The 14,097-nt window shown below is 38.7% G+C and overlaps 1 protein-coding gene and 2 pseudogenes across 3 annotated transcripts in view; 2 read left to right on the forward strand and 1 right to left on the reverse strand.

The window, feature by feature from the left end:
- LOC111343172 (uncharacterized) overlaps window positions 1-1,111 on the forward strand; it is a 43,576-nt gene extending 42,465 nt beyond the window's left edge. Inside the window, exon 66 of the mRNA XM_088748655.1 lies at window positions 12-1,111. Coding sequence (XP_088604781.1) covers window positions 12-107 — 96 coding nt within the window. The 3' untranslated portion in view covers window positions 108-1,111. The remainder of the gene's footprint in view (window positions 1-11) is intronic.
- A 36-nt stretch (window positions 1,112-1,147) lies between these two features.
- LOC148737938 (origin recognition complex subunit 5-like) lies at window positions 1,148-7,571 on the reverse strand (annotated as a pseudogene). The gene is made up of 5 exons (XR_015996603.1): window positions 7,345-7,571; window positions 5,889-6,404; window positions 5,288-5,492; window positions 4,807-4,992; window positions 1,148-1,894 (listed from the first exon to the last, which is right to left on the reverse strand). The product of XR_015996603.1 is annotated as an origin recognition complex subunit 5-like (transcript).
- A 591-nt stretch (window positions 7,572-8,162) lies between these two features.
- Window positions 8,163-11,944, forward strand: LOC148737939 (cholesterol 24-hydroxylase-like; annotated as a pseudogene). Its single transcript, XR_015996793.1, has 3 exons — window positions 8,163-8,328; window positions 9,884-9,956; window positions 10,077-11,944. The product of XR_015996793.1 is annotated as a cholesterol 24-hydroxylase-like (transcript).
- The last annotated feature ends 2,153 nt before the right edge of the window (window positions 11,945-14,097 follow it).

The following is a 14,097-nucleotide window of genomic DNA, read 5'->3' on the forward strand; positions in this document are numbered from 1 at the left end:
TCTTCCTGCAGCACACTGGTCGTTTGAGAGGGAAAGTTTCTGACAGTCTCTTGGGTGACCTTGAACCAGATGATGTCCCAGATACAAGACTTCCTCCGACATTTTAAAAAGACTCACTTTGGGTAAAGTTTAGCGCAATATCACCGAAACGACTCGATAGATAGGGCCCTGATAAGAAGTCGCAGCCCCACCACATACTTGGGTTTCTTAAACGGCAGCTTGTTCACACGCTAGGGAAATGCCTGTTCTCTATGATGATTTAGCAGCTCAATATTTTAAAGGAAGTCCATTACCTCAAATCTACATGTTTACTCTCTGAGACACGACCCAACTCCCAAGACTCGAAAATAGGAGGGCTCATTGTATTATACACTCGACTAATTGGTTTAATGTTGTCTCGAAAGTTATTTAATATATGAATAACTAACACGAAAAAATTGTGTGGAAGAAACTTAAAAGCCCTAATGGGATAGATCAAGGAATTATAAAGACTTTTTTTATCGCTTGAGTAGATGAATTATTTATACCATGATTTTGGATACATGCTTACGCTCATGACAACATTTGATGACACAGGTTTACTTTTAAAAGAGTTAATCGTAGCAATTGTCTACTTTATTTAAGATATTTGTCCTATAAGAGCTAGAAGCAGCAAAATCTTCCTCTCACCGTGTTTATTCTCTTCAGTAGTTCAAAGGATTTGAAAAAATCTTCAAAGTATTTTTTAAACCACTATTTAAATGCAGGCTTGTGGGAAAAGTATCGTTCCAGAGCTCACTTTTTCGCAACTGAGACAGTATTAATAAGTTCAGACTCGACCGTGTGTTACCAGTAATATCACGTCTCAAATTTCTTAGTGAACGTACACCTCCGGTGGGATCAAACTATTCGTCCCCTCTTCGTCCAATTCAACGAAAGTTCCCGGGTAAGGACACTTTTCCTTCGGACATTTTCAACCAACCTCATGCCGAAATACACACTCGCTAATAAGCTAATATCCTTGTAAATAACTGATATCCCTTACGAGCTTTGTGTACTCGGGAATTTTTATATGGAAAAGAGATTTTGCACTTTTGCAGTCTTATAAAAATAAAGTTTTCCACGATATGAATCGAGTGTTAATTCTTACGACTATCCAGTCTTAGGGTAATACTACAATATTCATTTAATTGCACATCCTTACTACGCATGATTTTCATGCGACAGCAGCGCACAAATAAACAAAATGGCCGCTTTTATCATGGTGAAAGCTCGCCAACGAGGTAAATCGTGATTACCTGTGTGGGGCTATGATGAGCTGTGTTGGCCTATGGATGCCTATACATCAAATCGTTAAATGACTACAACTGACAATTCGTATTTACGAGGGCTTGATGATCAGCCGTTGGTCGGAAAATGAGCCTTTACCCCTTCCCCAGTAAACAAAGACTGGACTTTAGAAGGTGGAATGCGGGTTCATTGACGAAAGGGGAGAACTTAAAACGTGGATGATGCATATATTATATCTCAATACTTTCTGGATAATGTTCAATACCGCTTCTCGTTTATCGCAGGAAAATATATTTAACCAATCCCTAACTTGGCGTCCGTTAGACTGGCAAAAGTATTAGACAAGGGGGGGGGGGTGGGGGGAAGGAGGTCTGTCAAACAAAGTCGTACAAGTACTGAATAATATCAAACTCAAGTTGTCTCGCGATCTCTGAGATGGTGTTGAAGCTCACGAGGCATTTGTATTTAGGACAATCTATCTGATCATCTGCTGTGATTTGCGCCAAGAGATTTAGTGACACAAGGGATGATATCTGACAAAGGATGTTAGCGGTTGGAGCGACTTTATCCTCCACAATACTGTAAAATATGGCCATTAGTCTGTCCATTTGAAAATTCTTTGGACCTAACAAGACAAAAAGAAAAAGAGATTACTGACGGTTAAAAAAAATTTTGGGCCAGTTGGATTGGACTAAAGAAAAAGCGGGGGGAGGGGGTGGAATATGGCTAATTAATATTATTAACTTAATAATATTAATATTATTAACTTAATAATATTAATATTATTAACTTAATAATATTAATATTATTAAGTTATGATGGCTTTCACTGAAATTTTATTGGATCACGCGTTTTTCTAAGGCGGATGCAAAAATACCCTGGATCGCTTGAACGCTGAAAACTTCATTACGGATTTTGGATTTTCCTTTTTTGGAAGTAAGCATCGAGGATCGTACTGTTAGTCTTCGGTCGCCCTGTGTCGTTATCGGTTGGTGTCTAGTTAGGTTTACGGTGAAGTCGCCCGAAAGTCATCTCGCCCGAACTGAGTCATGTTGGCCGAAATTCATAGTCATGTCGCCCGAAATTTTATCGAGTGTTTAGACTTGAAGAAAAGTAACTTAAGTAAATTCTTAAGTAAATCGCAAGGAATAAACTCAGTGCTAAGGAACATGCGGAAAGCTGTAGTCTCAGGCTTCCTTAAGGTTACCTTGCACCTTCAGGGGTGTCTCGTGTGCAAGCGATGTAGCGCGTCCGGTTTAAACTGTAGATATCTAAACCCATATATTAAATTACGGCTTATAGGCCACCGTAACGATTACAAAAGATGACGAAGGGCTAACGCTCGAAACGTGAGCTTTTGTAATCGTTACGGTGGCCAATTTACCATTTCAACTTTGTTGATATATCCAAATTATTTCGTTACTCCCACCGACGCAGCCCCAAACAGTTTCTTTCGAAACTATCAGCCTTTAAGGCTTATGGGACTGGCTAACAGACTATACCAAAAATTTTGAAAAAAAATTAATTGACGAGTTTTTCACGACTTCTAAATGCGAGCGCCCGAATCACCTTTTGAACATTATATGTCGGAGCGAATTTTGTTTTTCGCTTATTTAATAATTGTTCCTCCGTTTCCGGGGCCAAAGCGCTAAAAAAACGTGTCTGCGATTTGCCATGTTCAATTTCAGTGAAAAGTTAAAGAACATTTTTGAAATAGGATTAAAAAAATGTGGAGTGATCGTACAAAAATCGCTCTTGAAAAAAAAGTATTTAGAAATAAAAAATTCGGAGACATGTTTTTGTTGTTTATATGTAAAACTAGCTACTGTCAAAATTTGAGAGCAGTCAAACAAATCCCCTTTGACTTGTAGTTCGATGCCGCAAGAGAACATGCAACGCACAACCAATCTATTCTTCCTCTGATTACAGAGCCAAACGGTAGGTGGTTTGGTCGGTACCAGTCCTACAGATACGATGCTGCCAAAAACCGCAATTGTCGCACTGAAGGGCTTGCTGGCGTGCTCGAACTTCATTTTCGCACTCGATACAGGGATGATGGCTCATTGTATATTTCGTTTGCGTACGCGTAACAATCTCGTGTTTCAGCGAGCTGATTATCTCGGATTGAGGTGGCTGTCATTAATTTACCCTCTTTAAATATGGTTAACCGGATCAAAATTTACATGCGACTGGCTGAGGAACACAACAAGTTGCGTTAATTTATGCCGAGTCTGATCCTGAGGGGGGGATGCTGCTAACACGCTTTGTTCGCGCGGTTGACAATAAACAACAAAAAACCGCAGTAAAAGTTTCAGGTTGTTTTTTATACGATAAGTCAAACTAAGAGAAATTGATGTATTTTTCTGATATGTGCGAAAAATTCTGATAACTGAAAGTGTTCCGCTTATAATTACTAGAATCTGTGCTGTAGAATGATCAGTTTAGTTCATAGCAACGGACAACGCTGAAATGAACAGCGCTATCTGAGTCTTTCTTTAACTTCATATTTGCATAGGTTAGCGGACGAAAACAGTTTACGAGTCAACATTTTAAGAGTTTATTCCTTGCAATTTACCTAAGATGTTACCTTTCTTCAAGTTTAAACACTCGAGAAAACTTTGGGCGACATGACTCAGAGTATTGGGCAACAAGACTATGAGTTTCGGGCAACATGACTGGTTCCGGGCGACATGACTTCGGGCGAGATGACTTTCGGGCGACTTGACCGGTTACCGTCTAGTTCACTTCATTTTGTAGTTTCAAGAACATAAAAAAAGATTGGGAAAGCCTTCAATGACTTGAAGAATCTTCCAGTGTAGTGCAGCTCTGAAGAGACCGGTCAAACGATACACATTTCCATCCAACATCTTAACAGAGGAGCAAGTTTGACTGTTTTATTCACCTCTCTCACAGGTTCCATTTTCCATTTTATAAATCACACATTTTCTTCTGATATCTTGCTTCACAAGCGAATATTGGATCATTTAGAACAAGGTGTTGTAGCGTTGGCTAACTAACTCGTTGGCCTCCCGGTTAGCTCAATGGATAGAGCGCTGGACTGTTGTGCGGGAGGTCGAGGATTCGAGCCCCGGCCTGACCAACACTCAGGGTCTTAAAATAATTGAGAAGAATATGCTACCTTTCTATAACATCAAGAAATGATTAGATATTCTAGTCTTCTCGGATAGGGATGAATAAATGGAGGTCCCGTCTCCTGCAGGGTTAGGGGCAGGAGACGTTAATTTCCCACGCACGAGATTACTGCGTGATGGATGTCCTCCCCTGGGGTGGGATGGGTGGGTAACAGGACCCCCTTTGATACCAGTGTTCACTACACTGAAGGGGCTATCCTGTATAAATATAGATGTCTACTCTACTCTGAATGACTGGTTACCGATGAACGCAATCAGCACGAAGCTGAACGAAACTTTTTCTCGTATAAGGTTAAGTGGGGATGTACAGATCCGACGAAAAAAATAAAACCCCTCTGTTGTAAACATCTATCAACCACACGCTTCAGACTAGAAAAGTTCTAACCTGTCAGCTGAGTGTTGGATTTCTTCTCTTTTGCAGCAGCTTTTGCTCGGTTACTTAATCCTTTTCTCCCCTGTTTGGTAAAAAACCTTCTGTCTGTGTGAGCTGGGTTATACGATGCCAAATATGCTGAGATCAACAGATACTTGGCATAGAATGGCAGCTCCATGTGGCAACCAACAGAAATTCCTGCAAAAATCGCAGTTCTTGGATTAGACATCTGTAGTTGTTAGGGATTTTGCTGCATAGTAGAAAAATATCTGACTCAAAATTTACCAATCAAGCTACTGGTCTTCAAAAGTTCCTTTAAACCCCACCTCTACGACCTATGATCAAACATCCTTTACACTGCGATGGAAAGGTTAATTCCAAATTATTTTAAACGGAGATGAGCAGCACCAGCTAAATACTGAGCTGTTTTTACTTTTTCAATTTAAAAATGACAAATTATAGAAACACAGAATTAATGAAAACAATCTCCTACCCAAGGCTCCAAAGTTTTCATTGCCTGTCTGTGTTCCCTGTCCAATGATATTCTCCCACTGGTAACTGGACACCTCCCTAAGGTAGACTGTGTGGAGAGCTTTCTTGAGATGAGGCTCAATGTTTCGCCACAGCTTGCGACTGTCTGTCAATTGAGCTTCACCAGATGTTACTGGTTCACAATATTTTGGAAAATGAAGAAGAGCCTACACGTATCACAACAGTGAGAATTTAATTCTTTTGAAAAGTAACTTTAAAAAAAATAATTAATAACCATTTCCTTCCAATTTCGAACTTGAGCAAGGTGATGATGATTTCTAATGTTGTTAAACTAGGTAAATTTGTTTCCCCCCCCCCCCCCCAGAAAAAAAGGTTCCAACAAAATTGACATGTAATCTGCATTTGTAAAGATTCACCTCTGTATAAGGTTATAAAAACAAAATCCCAACTTTATGAGCAGAGCCACCTTTATTAAAAAAAAATTTATGGTGACTGTGCACATTTTTTTCTTGACCTTTACAGAGAGAGGAAATTAATTTTGATATGCAGATTCCAACTCAATAATACACAGTGCTTCTCCTTTAAAAAATTCCTCCACCTACCAGATGTCTGAGCTCATTCAAATCCCTACACACAGAATAGAACACACTCAGGAGAAGCTGGCAGTATGCTTTGAAAAATTCCACTGGATATGAAGATGGGCTGTCTCTTGCCATGATCTCCAGCAATTCAGACTTTGAATAGTCAGGAAAGGGAATTACAAAGGGCTCACAGAATCCAGTACCAACTTGAAACTTTTCCCAAACAATTTGACTGAGCAAGATGACACAAATATTTAGTTGAGTTAGTTCCTGAAGTCTTAAAAAGGCAGGAAGAACATTTGCCTCGATATCTCAAAGTTTCTCTGCTTTGTCAAGCACAATGTAGAATGTTTCATTCATGAGTTCCTTTGCTGATAAAGAATGTTTAAAGTGGCGTAAAAATTCCGTCATATTTTCACATTTAGGAGGGGCATTCCAATTGTCATCTTCATCTGGATCTTGTAGCCGGTATAAGATGTGCTCAAATATCAGTCTTGCTGTAAAACTCTCAACACAGTTAACCAGCACATGTGGAAGCTGTTATATCACAGGAACAAAAAAAGAAAGAGAGAGTTACTATCAGTTGATGGTTTGATCCAAGGATTAAGAGGCAATTGTGTAGTGTGATTGCATGTGAGGGATTAGCAGTGCTCTCCCATATTTTAGGCACGACAGGTGAAAGAAATTTTTCAAACTGTTGGACCATTTCTTTTACTTGTTGAAGTTTCAAGATTTTCAAAAGATTTTAGACAGTAATACAAAGTATCACAAATGGCTCACAATCTGATGTGGGCTCAGCACAAACTCTTGAACTTACTAACCAAGTGGTTGGTTACAACAATTTCAGTTTGTTTACTAGCCAAACTGGCTGGTGTAAATCGAAAACCACTCGCCCAAACTGAATTTCTACTAGTCTGTGGCTAGTTGGCTACCATTACTGATACTCTCGCATCCTGGTGATCGAGATTACGCACAAGTGCTTGAGATAAAACAGTATGGCCTGTATACAAAATGCACCTTTGCATTCAAATCAAGAGCATACAGCTGGACCATTCAATGACAGCTGTGTGGGTAGTCAAATGATACAAGGTTACCCAGCCGTCATGAGCCTCTAGCAGCCTCTCTGAGTATCTCAGTCAATAACCCTATGACACCAAAGAGTGACTAGAATCTAATTTCTCCTTACAATATCACCCCTGAATCACATATGAAGGTCAAGAGAATAAAGAAAATGATCACCGATTGCAAGATGCTCTTGATTGTTCAACAAATTCTCTTTGTCAGTGCCTTAGGAAATGCGTAAAGAATAGTAATGGAGATTACATTTATGCTTGTTAAAATTCTAGTTACCCTCCATAAGATAGGACAGTCTGTTTTCGCGTCAAGACACACAAAATCAACATTACGAAAAGCTTTTTCTTTCTTAGCAACAACCAGTTGATGTGATTTCTCCCAAATTATACTCGTTTGTACTCACCTCCAAATCTTTTAGCAAAGTCTGCACAACAAATGATTTCCCTGTACCGATGTGTCCACAAATGAAGATCGCTGGACAAGAGAATGTCCTCCTTTGCCCAAAAAGAGTTAAAAGTGTATCGATTTCATTCTCTCTGCCAATTACTTTGGTGTAAAGTTTCTCAACGTCGTCTTCACTAAACCCTAATAGCCCGCCATTCGCCATATTGGTTCACGCAAAGGCACTGGGGCGAGTTGTCAAGACTTTTACTATCAGGGAGTGGGTGCATTACGCGTTTTTTTTTGTTTTTTGTTTTTTTTTGTTTTGTTTTGTTTTTTTTTTTTTTGTCTGCGTTTTATGATCTCAAAAGAGAAAAATCCTGGTCCTTTTATCTTGATAAATACAACCAGGACTTCTAACATGTAGTGATAGCCTTATAGCTTTTTTTTGGTTGACTTTATTTCATTTTCAATGGTCTGAAATTACGAGAATAACTCTCCTCACCCTACTACTGTTGCCAAGGATTCTTTAGAAAACCAAAATGGCGTCCTTTTAGTTCGCTGTTCTCCATTAATCTTTATAACTTTGTGTATGACTGTATTTACCCTCGTTCTTTGCTTCGTGCTTTATCTGCAACATAAACACAAGACACTTGACCACATTCCAGGCCCTAAACGAGATGGATTTTTCCAAGGAAACATACAGACAATCGAACGCTTGAAAAACAGGCTGGATTCACCAACGGCTTTGAAGTTTTTAAGTTTCTTTCCCAAGTGTACGGCCTTGTAATAATCGTCTGGATTTTTCACACCCCGTTTTTCTACGTTTCAGATGTTTAATTAATCAACGAAGTGCTGATAACCTCCAATCTCCCCAAAGATGCTTGGTCTTACGATCAGCTTGGTTTCCTCTTCAAGGAGAGGTTTATCGGTAAAGGTCTTGTTTCCGAGACTGATAATGGAAAATGGAAATCCAAACGGCTGCCAATCAATCCTGCATTTCACAGTAAGTATTTAAATGAGCTTACGGAACAGTTTAACTTGAGCTGTGATGTGTTTTTGGCAAGACTGACTGGGTTAGCTGATGGTAAAACTGAAGTGAAAATAGCAGATGAATTTAACCGGATAACTTTGGATTTAATAGGGAAGGTAAGAGGTGTATTTAGCAGTTAAGATGCAACTGAATTTTTAGGATATGAATGACATTCAGGAGATACAAATGCACTCACCACTCTACCCAATAACGAATAGTGAGGTATACTTTTTTTTTTATCTGTGCCCACCCGGAAATTAACAAGGGAATTAGAATTGGAGAAATTCACAGTTAAAAAGGTTTTACCTTATTTCCAAATGTAACTAAGATGGGTCTGTAATTGGCCTCAGAATAGAATGTAATAGGGTAGCAGAACTGTGACACCAGAAGCACATACACTGCACCCAGCAAAAATTGAATCAAGTACCCTCCCCCCATGGTAGGCCTGTCTACTGGTGCAGATACACAGGGGCTTTATTCATCTGACCTTGGTATCGTTAGTATCAAATACTTGGTATCAGTATCAGCCCATCCTTACTTATTGAATCGAGCAAATGGCGTTAATTAATTATCACAACCTTCCTGGGTGGATCCATCCATTAGTATCAGGGATAAACCTCACATTTTAGGCTATTTTCATCTCTCAAGTTTATAGCTTCTGCACTTTATTCTGTTAGGCATCAAAGTAATGTAAGTACTTCACTTTTTTCCAGAGTTGTCTGGCAAATTCTTCTGGGGCAACCTGTCCTTTATTTACCCCAAAATCTGATTGCCTGAATGAATGAATGAAGTTTTAGTTGTCTCAGGCAACCAGGCAACCGGGCAACTGCTAATTTCGAGCACTGCATAACAAGTACAATGTAGGAAATGCTTGTTTGCTATGACACAGTTTGAAATTAAAATGATGCGTGGAACAGCTTTTGAAATCAAATAATGTAATAAAAATCAAAAGCTTGTTCCAGTGTCCTCTTAAGCAGTTTTGTACTCAATATATTAGCCAAAATCCTCAAAAGTCTCTTTGTAATTTTATGATCTTTCTTCCTCTTTACTAAACATGGTGCTTGCAAAATTGCTGACCATAGCCATATACAGGACAACACACTGTCACCCGTTAATTAACTCAGTGGAAGGCCCAGCTTGCCAAAGACTCCTCTCAGTGACAGAACCTTGGACAGCCAATGTCATGTGTCTAGGGATCTGTTCACTGCAAAAAAGTCAATTTTTTCCCCTCCCACACTTAAAACTTAACTACATTTTGAGTGCTAATTTAACATGAATTAAAATTTCAAAGCTGACATGTCATGGAAAAGCACACTAACAACTATGATTTCCTCTCTACTTTAGTTACATGTATCCTATATAGTAATCTATCTCAAGGTATCGCATCCCATTTAAGGGGAAGAAAACCCAGAAAATATTTGGTGCACAGGTAGTTTCATGCAACGGAACACAGATCAAGGTTACAACTAAAACAATCTAAAATGAAATTTAACTGCAAATTGTTCAATATTTTCATTCATTTTCTTAGGTGAGGAAACCACTTCAGCAGCTTTGTCCTTTATGTTGGCTGAAACAGCAAAGAATCCTGAAGTTGAGAACAAGTGAGTTAAGTATTACACAGACCTCTTCTCCATCTAGTACACATTCATCATACCACTACATTTCAACAATTTCTACATTGTGTAATAATCTGGGATAAAATCCTTTCAAATTTGTTACAGGTTAGTGCAAGAGGTTGATGATATCTTTGGTTCTCGTCAGTATGTTTCATACGATGACGACGGCAAACTAAGTTACACAGGTCTTGCCATGAAAGAAACGCTTTGGCTTCACCCCAGCTTCCCTGGTTTCACCTGAGTAACGGATAAGAATTGTGAATTACGAGGGCACAGAATACCAGCAGGAATATTGACAAATATTGGTGTGTTTACACAACAGCCCCAAGTACAGCACGACCCCGAAGGATTCAATCCTGAGTGATTTTCAACCTTAAATGATGAAAATGAAGTAGGACGTTGACAATTTTACTACATTCCTTTTTCACTTGGCCCACAACACTGTATCGGTCAGGCTATTGCTGAATTTGAGTTCAAGGTACTCATGTCACGGTTTCTGAAGTTGTTCAAGCTTAAGCTAGTTCCTGGACAGGATTTGAACTATGAGGAACCCAATCACCAAAGGACAAGATTCGTTGCACTTTGCAGTCATTGTTGTTAACTTAATACTGTTAGCACGTATGTTTGATTTAGGCAATTGAAAATATAATTCTAATAAGGAACTTAAGCACTAAGGACAAGAAATGCAGAGGAATTAAAAATTAGTAAATAAAAAATTAATGTATATTATAAGCTGCAATTTTGCAAATGGCTGTGTGCCTTTACAGTCTCTTGCATCACCACACCTCAACCTCAGCGTAACTTATGTGAGCAGCTTGAGTTCCAAATGGAAACATAAATAATTTGCTGCTTGCGTTTCAGTTATCAGCCCATGCAAATGTAGTTGATTTCATATTCTTGTTGCTGTGTAGAGGGAAGCCAAGAAATGTACAAAGTTTGAAAATGCATAAGCCGAGCAATTTTTCTGCTCATCAAATCTTTTGTTTCACCTCCTTGTTACTGTGACTGTTGATATCTGTTTAACAGTGGCGGATCTAGGGGGAAGGTCCGGGGGGTCTGGACCCCCCTTCCCTATCAAACCTGACGCTTACAACTTTGAGACAGGATCGTATATCACTTTTAACTGGCTGATTTTTTTAAAATTAATCCAAATAAACGGTAAGCGGCCAAGGAAATATAACGTGCAACCGCGACTGGTGGGACGGGGTGTGAGGGAGAAGTAATTTGCCTCAAAGAGTCCAACAGTCCTTTCTGAACCAAAGTTTGGACCCCCCCCCCAATCAAAATTTCCTGGATCCGCCTCTGTTTAAGCATAGTTAGTAGAGGTTTAAGGTCCTTAATACTGGGTTAGTGCAATTCATAAAAATCCCCTGACAGTCATGGAATTCTTTCAGACTTTTCAAGCAACTAAACTCGAGGAAGATGAGTGCTAGTCAGGAATATAATGGTTAGGAATTTTAACATTTCAAAAGAGTACCAATCTCGTGTTAGTGAAATGTACACTAATTTTGTTATTGTACTTATATTTTACATGTCCATATACACCTGCTGCTTTTAGTTGGACTGGAGCATTCAAGTTTTTATTTATATGGAATTCAAAGTCTGCGCGCGTTTTAATTTCCCTAACCCATTAACTCCCAGAAGTGATTAACATGTAAATTTTCACGTATGATGTGCGATCCTCGCAGTAGATAGCGCTATTTATGCAATAGCGAAAATCAGACCTGAAAAAAATCAGGCCTGTACAGGACTCCAATTCAAAATATATGAACTTCACATATTCATTGCATCTCATTTATCACTTTCACGGGTTTATTACGAATCAACTTAACGGCCTGCTCCCAGTTGGCTTGTTAGCTCAATTGGTAGAGCGCTGCACTAGTATCGCAGAGGTCAGTGGTTCGAGTCCCGTACAGGCCTGATTTTTAACATATTTGTAACATATTTGCTAAATAAAGGTGAAAAAAACGCCATTTCGCAAAATAGTAATTCTGTCAAAATTACTACTTTCCGAAACGAGTTTCTATTATGGTCAATAAACTGAGAGGTGACCAGGCTCTTAGAAAGATTGATCATTTTATTAGTGGACATATTTTGTTTCGGACGAAGAGGACATAATTATTTGCTAAATAAAGGCGAAAAAACGCCATTTCGCAAAATAGTAATTCTGTCAAAATTACTACTTTGCGAAACGAGTTTTATTTTGGTCAATAAAATGAGAGGGGACCAGGCTCTTAGAAATATTGATCATTTTATTGGTGGAAACATTTTGTTTGGGACGAAGAGGACATATTTGCTAAATAAAGGCGAAAAAACGCTATTTCGCAAAATAGTAACTCTATCAAAATTACTACTTTGCGAAACGAGTTCTGTTATGGTCAATAAAATGAGAGGTGACCAGGCTCTTAGAAACATTGATCATTTTATTGGTGGAAACATTTTGTCTCGGACGAAGAGGACATATTTGGCGAATAAAGGTGAAAAAACGCCATTTCGCAAAATAGTAATTCTGTCAAAATTACTACTTTGCGAAACGAATTCTACTATGGTCAATAAAATGAGAGGTGAGCAGGCTCTTCGAAATATTGATCATTTTATTAGTGAAAACATTTTGTTTCGGACGAAGAGGACATATTTGCTAAATAAAGGCGAAAAAACGCCATTTCGCAAAATTTCGTTTCGTTTCGTTTCGCAAAATAGTATAAGCCCAGCAGAAGCGCATGATGAGCACGTGACAGAGCTAGATTACGTGCTTTATATAATTTTAGCTCTTGTCAACATCAAACCAGCCAAAATTTCCTCGAAAATGAAGCGAAGTGTAAAACAAAGCCTTAGGTTAAAGAGAGAAAAAAAAATATAAAATGCCTACGGTTCTCCTGTATTTCTAAAGATTGCGGCAGCAGTTTTGATTTCGCGACATTCACGATCTATAACGATAACAACGGTAATGTAGTTGCCGGTAACATAACAGCATTTTTATCTGTTTCGAAACCATGACATCTTCGTCGCACGCAGTCAGGGTATCATTTATATCTTCACATGTAAAGATGTCAATGTTGTCACCACAACCAGATTTATCAACATGACGGTTTTCTTTTCCATGCAAAGATTTTGTTTACATCTGCGAACGCTTTTAAGACTGAACTTGATATTTTTTTTTAAAGAAAATAGTCCCTGCAATAAGAAACTGTTGAATTTTTTATGTCCAAAGTTAGTGGTTTTCGGACGACCTGAGTTTTCGATGCAGTAGATCTTGTACGTGATCAGTATGCGGCAGAAGTGCGTGATCAGCGCGTGACAGAGCTGGATGACGTGTTACATTCAATTATAGTTCCTTGCAAAATGAAAACCAGCCAATATTTCTCGAAAATTAAACAAAGCCTGCGGTTAAAAACGTGAAAAAATTACGAAATGCCTACGTCTCTACTCTATATCTGAAAATCGCGGCAACAGTTTTGATTTTGCAGCATTCACTATCTATAGTTATGATAACGTTAATGTGGTTGTCGGTGAAATACCAGCAATTTTTTCTGTTTTGAAACCATGACATCTTCATCGCACGCAGTTAGGGTACCATTTATATCTTCACATGTAAAGATGTCAATGTCGTAACCACAACCAGATTTATCAACAGGACGGTTTTACTTTCTATGCAAAGATTTTGTTTCCATCAAAAGGATGTTCTAAGGCTGAACTTGATGTGTTTTAGAGGAAATAGTCCTTGTAATGAGAAATTGTTGAATTTTTTATGTCCAAAGTCAAAGTGGTTTTCGGGCGACCTGAGCTTTCGATGCAGTAGATCTCTGAATTCAGTTCTATTGGGAGTTAAAGCTTTAACTCAGGCTCTACGTGATCAGTATGTGGCAGAAGCGCGTGATCAGCGCGTGACAGAGCTGGATGACGTCTTACATTTAATTATAGTTCCTTGCAAGATCAAAACCAGCCAATATTTCTCGAAAATGAAGCGAAGTTTGAAACAAAACGTGAGGCTAAAAAACGTGAAAAAATTACGAAATGCCTTCGTCTCTTCTCTATATCAATAAATGGAGGAAACAGCGTTGATTTTGCAACATTAACGATCAACGGTAATAATAACGTTAATGTAGTTGTCGGTGAAATACCAACA

The sequence above is a fragment of the Stylophora pistillata genome, chromosome 2, assembly GCF_964205215.1.
Source record: "Stylophora pistillata chromosome 2, jaStyPist1.2, whole genome shotgun sequence".
NCBI lineage: Eukaryota > Metazoa > Cnidaria > Anthozoa > Scleractinia > Pocilloporidae > Stylophora > Stylophora pistillata.